The sequence below is a fragment of the Hydra viridissima genome, unplaced genomic scaffold (genome assembly GCF_058129835.1).
Source record: "Hydra viridissima isolate aposymbiotic clone 2 unplaced genomic scaffold, HvirCarnegie_v1 scaffold_9, whole genome shotgun sequence".
Taxonomy (NCBI): Eukaryota; Metazoa; Cnidaria; class Hydrozoa; order Anthoathecata; family Hydridae; genus Hydra; species Hydra viridissima.
The window spans coordinates 16927769-16936233 of NW_028324308.1; the positions used below are offsets into that span (position 1 = coordinate 16927769).

General features: G+C 29.7%; 1 protein-coding gene across 2 annotated transcripts; it reads right to left on the reverse strand.

Annotated features, from left to right (window-relative positions):
• Positions 1–466: 466 nt before the first annotated feature.
• LOC145185771 (mitofusin-2-like) lies at positions 467–8413 on the reverse strand. 2 transcript variants are annotated; one of them, XM_090098150.1, is made up of 20 exons: positions 8071–8413; positions 7754–7996; positions 7027–7148; positions 6653–6761; positions 6338–6448; positions 5408–5515; positions 5251–5329; positions 5078–5139; positions 4666–4787; positions 4326–4452; positions 3599–3703; positions 3360–3462; positions 3209–3269; positions 2878–3034; positions 2676–2776; positions 2418–2553; positions 2072–2191; positions 1583–1659; positions 839–973; positions 467–740 (listed from the first exon to the last, which is right to left on the reverse strand). In XM_090098150.1, exons 1-20 carry the CDS (start codon positions 8305–8307, stop codon positions 665–667), a joined length of 2391 nt encoding a protein of 796 aa, XP_089954276.1. In that variant the 5' UTR covers positions 8308–8413; the 3' UTR covers positions 467–664. The 2 variants fall into 2 exon arrangements, with proteins under 2 accessions (XP_089954276.1, XP_089954278.1); XM_090098152.1 differs by lacking the exons at positions 467–740; positions 839–973; positions 1583–1659; ... (5 more) ...; positions 3360–3462; positions 3599–3703 and adding an exon at positions 3758–3953 and having other exon boundaries at positions 4324–4452.
• Positions 8414–8465: the final 52 nt, after the last annotated feature.

Consider the following 8465-nt stretch of genomic DNA (forward strand, 5'->3'; position numbering starts at 1 on the left):
GAAGCACAAAATCAAAAAGATAGCTTTTAATGATTTTTTTAAAAATTTTCTTATTAACAAAAAGAAAAAAAAAAAAAAAAAAAAAAAAAAATTATGTATCACCCTGTTGCGTCATTCATTTTTAAGGCAACAACCGCCCAAATAAGTCAAGGAAAAAGATTATCTACCGATCAACACCAAATAACGTTTTGTTACGTTACAGAAAATAGTTTTTTATTTTTTTATTCGGCAGACTAATTTTCTTACAAGTGTTAAATACATAAATACAGCAAAAATAAAATAAAATAAAAATATTTTTAAACTGTAGACACAACACAAACAACCCTTTTGAGTCGAGACACCACGCGTGATATAAAGTAATAAATTTGATCTGCAAACTTTAAAAAAAAAAAGAGAAAAACTAGGTTTTTCTTAAATCTAAGAAGCAACAAGATAAAGCAATCCAGAATAATATTAATTTCACGAGTAACCACATTCAATTAAATCATTCAAATTTATATACATAATTCACTAAGCATACTATAAGGATTCAACAATCAATTTAAAATCAGATATTGGGGCGGGACCGATGGTTTAAATATTTACTCAAGCGTATCAGTTTTTTTTAAGGAGTGAAACCAGTGAAATCAGAACCTGTTTCATTCTCAAAGCGCAAGTCTTTGGTTTATATCTTGCTAACACTTAAGTTAAAGTCTTTAACGAATGAAGTCAAATCATTTTCGAGGAAAGTTGCTTTATTTCTAGAACAAAAAATAACAAAGAAAAAAATAAAACAATAACATTTTTAAATTTAAACGGGGCAAAAGTAAGTTAGCTCGCCAGTTAACTCGCCAATTACCTCAAGAGCTTTGCATTAGTCTCAAATTCTTCTAACCGTTTTATTTCTTCGTCAAGCTCGCGGATTCGTTCTTCTATTTTGAGTTTAGCTGCGTCGACTTGAGACGCGAGTTGAACGAACGCATGAGTCAGTTCTCTTACACGAAAAAATAAAATTACATTTTAAACTTGAGTTACATGGCACCTTTTCATGCAAGATCGTTACGTTGGGCATTTATTCGTTGCTAAATCAGAGAACCCATAGTAAAGGTGAGTTTCCACTCATCCGTTTTAGCTACGGGAAAGACAACGGGATGGGAAAAGTAATCACGTAAACATGCGCAGTGATTAACTTTCAAATTAAATTACAAGCTGCGCATGCTCACGTGATTCATTTTCCCATTCCTCTCCCTTTCCCGTGGCTAAAACAGATGAGTGGAAACTCACCTTAAGACAATGATATATTATATATACTAGATGTCTAACTTCGATCCGAAATGTGAAGCCGTGGGAGTCATTTCTAATTCGGGCAAAAACGTGCATTTTTATCTTTTATTTCGCACGTCGGATATAGTTTTTGCCCTTATTACAAATGGCGGATATAGTTTTTGCCCTTATTACAAATGGCGGATTCAATTTGTAAACAAAAAAAGCGGCTTCACTTTTTGTCCAATAAAATTCCGCAAGTTAGACATCTAGTATATATAATATACCATTGCCTTAAGACAAAACGGTTTAACAAAAAAGAAATCAAATGACGTCATACTGTTCTATCTGATGGCTGCATCCTTTACTTGTGAAACTGACAATCAACCTCAATCTTTCCGTTGCGTATTCAACAAACTAAAGAAAATTGGAAAATAAATAAGTAAATAAAAAATAAAAATAAAAAAAAACGAAAAAAATAAAAAAATAAAAATTGTTCAAATGTAAAAATCACAGAAGCACAGGAAATTATTGCCTGGTGTATGATTTCATTCACGCGTCATGGAAAATTTTTGAACGGGGGCGAATTTGTTTTTAAGTTTTATTTTTTATAGAAAAAAAAAAATGTTGTCGTTTCAGGGCATAAAACAAAAAATGTCAATTTAACAAAAATGAAAGGTGCGAAAACAAACTTAAATGAAACCAAATACTTTTCTAGAATCCACTGCGAAAATAAATATCCGCAATTACGGTTTTTCTGTATTTTGTATTTCCGGGATTTACATACGACCAGTTTTAAATATAGCGAATGAAGTTGTGACGTATTTACTTGTTTTTTAAAGTACTTTTCTTTTGCCGCGTTCGTCCACATTGCTCTTTCGTATAGGTATATGGTGACGTAACTCGAAACACCAAGAGCAATCAATTTCCATCCAACAGCTTTCCAAACCTGAAGAATAAATAATAATTATTTCAATTTAAATACACTACAAACAGCATCCAACGCAAAAACGCTGCAATAAAATATCAGAACAAGTTTTAAAAAAAGTCATCAGTATTTAATTGCGTTAATCATTCGATCAATGAAGCCTGAATCATTCGATCAATGAACTTGGATGTTTACCTTGAGGTGGTAAAGTATCTCATTTTGCCAAAAAAAATAATAATTAGCTTACTAGGCTGACCGCAACAACAATTGCCATAGCAGTCGAAGAGCACAAACTACTCAATCCTTGGACTACAGCTATAGTTAGTTCGTCTTCATCAAATTGCAAAGAAGGTTCCGACAAGTTCTGACGCATCGACACCATCCTTATTAAAAAAAAGTATAAAAACCACGTTTAAAACGATAAAAAAAAAATAATAATAATAAAATAAAAAAGGAAAACCAAAGAATTCTAAAAAATTGTAAAAAAAAGAGCACAACAACTTACTCTTCATTTTTGCAAGCAGCTTGATCGCTCGGATTTCTTTGTGAAGAAATGGCTTTTAACGTAGGCTGTTCGAGGGGCGGATAAATCATATGACGTTTGAACTATAAAAAACAAAGACCAGATGTAAGAATAGATTTATAAGAGCTAAATGCTGAAGTTGAAATGTTGCTTATCGACAGATGCACAACAATAGAAAACTTACAGAGGCCCCTAACAACAATGCTAGCCTTGGATTTCTCGGAGCAACGTACTTAGACATAAGATTTGACCACCCCAAAGAAAAGTTAAATGTTATATCTTCTTGGAAGTCAGAGCAAAGATTTGGAACATCAAGCTCATAACTCACTGAAAAATTCGTCCTAAAAAAATAAATTTATATATACTACCCAACTAACACATTTAATATACAAAAATAAAAACCTGTTTTGTATTTAAAATATTTTTATACTAATAGTAAAATTCTATCGAAGAACAAAAATGATAAAAGCATTTATACAACTAAAAGGTGTTTAAGGACTTAACTACTAGAGTACCTTGGTATAGCAGGTATGCTGGAGCCACATGCACTTGCAGGTATTAAACTGAATATTTTGTCTAAAGGGTTTTGAAAAACTTTTATTATTTAAAATTATTTGAAAAGGATTTTTACTAGAAAATTGCTACAAAGCGTATCTCTTATATAACCTTTCATTTCTGACTTGTATTCATCAATTGATTCAAGAAGAGGAGCAGAGCAACGTGCTTTTAAGTTTTTTCCCAGGCCTTTCTCTATGTGCATATGTAATTCCTGAAATATCATGAAACATGTCATGAAACATGTCATGAAACATGTCATGAAACATGTCACAACATTAAGAACAAACTCAAGCAGAATTATATCGAACCATTAAGAACAACTAAAACATTTAAAAATAACAAGATACCTGTTTATAATTTTTTAGAAAACCTGAGTGAGGATGAAAAGGATAATCAAAGTCTCCAACTAAATGCCCCAAACGTCGAATTTCTTCTGACATTGCTTTGGATACCTTAAAAAGAATAATAAAAAATTAAGATCTTCATTTTTTTTACTGCTCCAAAAAAAAAAATGCAGTTAGTTTGATTTAAATGTAACAAAATTAATTGTCAAAAAATGTTGTAAAGAAACCATGTACAACATGTGCCCTTAAAGTCTGCACTAAATTGTGGCCACCAATCTTCCCAGATTTAAACCCTCTGGGTTTCAGTATATAGTTATATATTGAGTCAGAGGCCTGTACATCTGACATTGCTTTGGATATGCTCCTTGGGCATGGAATCTCACTTCTCATTAAGCAGTGGAATGCCATGCCCAAGGAGTATTCCCTAAAGATATCTAAGAGGTTCAGGGCCAGAATTGAGGCTATGGTCAAGGCCAATGATTCACACATTTAGTAATATATTTGAAGCTCATGGAAAAATGACATGAAATAAATTACTTTGCTAAAAGTTTTTTCTTGTTTACTTGTTTTTACGACCAACGATTTTCAAAAATTAGTGCTGATTTTAAGGCTACATTCTGTATTTTACAGAAAAAACATGAGATGAGCTGTTTTTATTTCAAATTATATGAGAAAAATAATCTTGATGCAAATAAATCTTGAACAAATAATCTTGACGCAAATAAACAACCTGGAGTTCAATTTCCTCAGAAATACTTTTAATCTTCAGTTTAATTTGTTCAGTGACCTGCGCCAACTGACTGGTCATGTATTCAAGAGAATCTTTTACCTCTTCTCTTTCAGCCTGAAGATCTGCTCTGTAGAATTATTAAAATTTACACACTCAGTGCCAGTAAAAATGAAACTTAAAAAAAGTATTATTAAGGGAATTATTAAAGTATTGTTAAGGGAATTACTTGAAATTATGCTAATTATTTGAAATTATGCTAATAATTTCAAAAACATCAATTAGCATAAATCAAACCACAATCATCAGACTAAACAAATTTTTCAGTAAAAATAATAAAAACCTTTGAGACGAGGCTCTTGCAAGAACTTGTTCTAAACGCTTAATCATTTCCTTTGAAATTGAAATTCCTGTTGTAGCATGACTGTAAAACTTTGTGATGATTGCAGATTTAGAAATACACTCCTATGAGTTTAAAAAAAAAACAACAACTTTAATTTAGGAGTATTGGTGAAAAAAATTCATTAATCATAAGATTTTCGTTTAAATGCAAACAATATCTCTAAAAAAGAACATGAGATGGAAGATTCAGAAATGTATAAATCTTCACACATACTACACACATAAACCCCACAAAAAGATTCCTTCATTATGTTTTTCAATTAAGGTTAAAAGATACAATTCCTTTATCACAAGATAAAAGTTCCTTAATCAAAAGATGAAAGTTCCTTAACTATGAGATAAAAAAAAAAAACCTTAAACTTTGTTTCAAAATCTTCAAATTCTTGTCTTCTTGCTACTTTTCCCGACTTGAAGTCTACAAAAAAAAAAAGGTGAAATTTATAGCTAATTATTTGTAGTTTAAATATAAATCTCTATGCACTGTAATGTGATTTTTTTTCTATTGATGCTAAAATTATATATTTACCTGAATCAGAGGTTTCTTCTTCAATTGGAACTTTTTCTGTAAATTTAGCATTTTTATGGCTGATTCGATACCGTAACATCTAAAAGCAATTTTAATAAAAAGCTAAAAAATTTAAATTTTAAAATTGCCAATTTTTGCTTGATGATAAATTTCGAACCTCAAGAGCAGACACAAAAAATATACGATCTGCAGCCTCAACTCTAGAAACACATTTGAGCTCATCCACTAGAAACTCTGTCGTTCGGTCTAAGTGCTGCTGGCGGACCTAATTAAAATAAAAAATTCTTTAAATTTACTGTAAACTTTAAAATTAAGCCAAAATATGGTTTTCTTTTTCCTCCAAGATGACAGGAATGGTCAGTTCCACTCTTTTGAGATTAAGCTATACATATTCAGGCAGTTGTCAAAACAAAATCTTTAGAATGTGTAAAATTTTCTTTGAAATTTTCTTCATTTTTCTTTAAACAAACTTTACAAACTAAAGTTCTCTTAATTTGTAAGTAATGCTTCATCATAACATGGAACTGCTTCATTGAATCATTGAATCATTGCTCATTAGATCATTATCTTGATAATCTAAGTTCCGACTGTTTAATAATCGTTGGGGGAAGTTTAACTTTTGCTGTTTATAGGTAACGGTTGCCTGGTAACGGTTGCCTGGTTTGTTGTAGGGTTGGTTAGTGGAATTTTTTAAGTTCAATATGAAGGTAGTTTACAACTTTTATACTACATTGTTAATATTTATTTGTATATGTTACATATATATTTACTTATATATTCTATATTAATCTTATATTTATTCATGCATGTTATATTATTCATAAAATTATTTATTTATATTATATTGGTAATATTTAATCTGTGGTCTTTGAACACTTTTATAATTGTGTTCTGAACTTTTAAATTCTTGAAAGTGGCCACTAATACAAAATTACTAATTAGCAGTGCACAGGGTATGCTAATGAAATGTAAAATGACCATTTTAAAAACAACTTAAATATTTTATTGAGTTAAATATTTGTAAAATGTTCATTTACATGATTTTACATCACACACACAAAAGAATGTAAGAGTAAAAAATAATTACAAGCTTGATCATTTCTGGCTCTCCATCAGCTGAGGCATCCCATCTGTTGTTGAGAATAAAAATGTTTGGCTTTGACAGGCGAGTATTTACTTTGTGAAAAAAAGATTTTTCCTGAAATGAAAAAGTGCAGAATGAAAAAAGTCATATCAAACACAACTGTATCATTTAAAATTACAACTAAAACTTTATCTAAATTAGATACTGCATATTGGTGCACTTCACTATTTTTATTTGATCAACCTAATTCTCTGCCTCTACAATTTTACATCCTATGTAACTTAGACGAGAATGTTTTTTTCTTTAACAAACACTTACGGTCTGATTAATGGTTGATTCGGAGTTGACTACTAAAACAAAGACATCAGCATCTAAACAATGCTTGTCTATCCAACAGTCTAAATCTGGAGTGACATCAATGCCAGGACTGTAATAAAGAGACTGTAAAAAGTAGCACACATTAATTTATACTTTCATTTAAAAAAAAACAACAACAAAATTAGTTTTAAATATTTACTTAAACAATTTCTTTGTTAAAATTTTCAAACTCAATTTTCTGTTAAAACATCTATGGGAGCCTTGGTCTATTAACAATTTCATGAAATTTTAAAACATTTTAAAGTATTTTAGGATAAAAAAGGATTATAAGTTATTTTGTTTTAAACAAACTAATAAAACATAAAATCAGTCACCTGTCAACAAAAACAACATCATCTTTCAGAAGAGGGCATTCTGATTTAGGCCAGTATACATTCAATAAACTACTAATGTCTAATTTGTTGTTATGTAGAGCATGTGCCAACTGTTGAAGAGACTAAAAAAATATAAGATAAAAATAATTCATGAAATTAATAATTTAATACTTTTAGTTTTATGCTTCATGAAACAATCAAAAGTAGTATTTTATTATTTAGCATATCATATATATGAAATATTGTGGTACATGTTTATATATGAAATAATATGGTACATGCTTTATATATGAAATATTAGTTTAGCAATATTTTATCAAAACATTGAAAATTTAAATGTTTTTTAGACTTGGAAAACTGTTACTTGTTACACTCCACTCAGACCAAAAAAACACTCAACATTTAAATTCAACCTATCATACGATGAGCTGAAAATAGAGTAACTGTTATTGCAATTACACTGAATTAAAAATTGTTAAAGTTACAATTGCATATAATTTTTATCTCAAAATTTGCAATATTTTAATAATTTACTTAGAATATTAACATAATTTATGTGAAATTTGAAAGAAAATATTAACATAATTTATGTGAAATTTGAAAGAAAATATTAACATAATTTATGTGAAATTTGAAAGAAAATATTAACATAATTTATGTGAAATTTGAAAGAAAATGTTACAAGCAAGAGTACAAATACTGCATAGAAGAATTGATAACAACGTACTGCTACACTTTTGCGATCTTTGGTGATGGAGTCTTCCATATAAGCTTCACTACCATCAGCTCCAATTACACATACAAAACAATTTGTGGTGTGCCCTATACCCGCTGGCAAGATTCTATCTGAAAGCATTGCATTAACTACTGTACTTTTTCCATTGCTTGTGCGTCCAAAAAATGCTACCTTCATATGATCACGCTGAAGTACTTCATTGATGCTTATAACTTGACTCAAAAAACCATCCACCTGAATTTAGAAATTATGCTTTTAGCACATGTTTTCTTTTATAGTAAGTTTAAAAATATGAATAATAATGTTACCTGTTGAATGCATTTTTGAATTTCGTTATCAGTCTGATTAGATATATCGCAGTCCAGAAGAAATACCCTAGACTCTTTTAAATACGCATAAATATCATCAAAAATTTTATTGACTCTCCTTTTAGCACGAACAAAGCGCTGCAGTGGTGAGTTAATTGGTCCATCAACTACATTATTTAATATTCCTTTGTCAGATTGTATTGAAACTGACTTTTTAAAGGTTTTTCCAGGTGGCATTTTTTAAAGTACAAATATTAGGTTACATAATTTTTATTTTCTTTCGTGTACTAAGTTCTATATATAACTAAATGAAAGTGGAAAAAAGTTACAAAGAAATCAATTTTAAGAAAAGATTTTAACTTGACTTTACTATAAAGAAAATTTAACTTGAATTT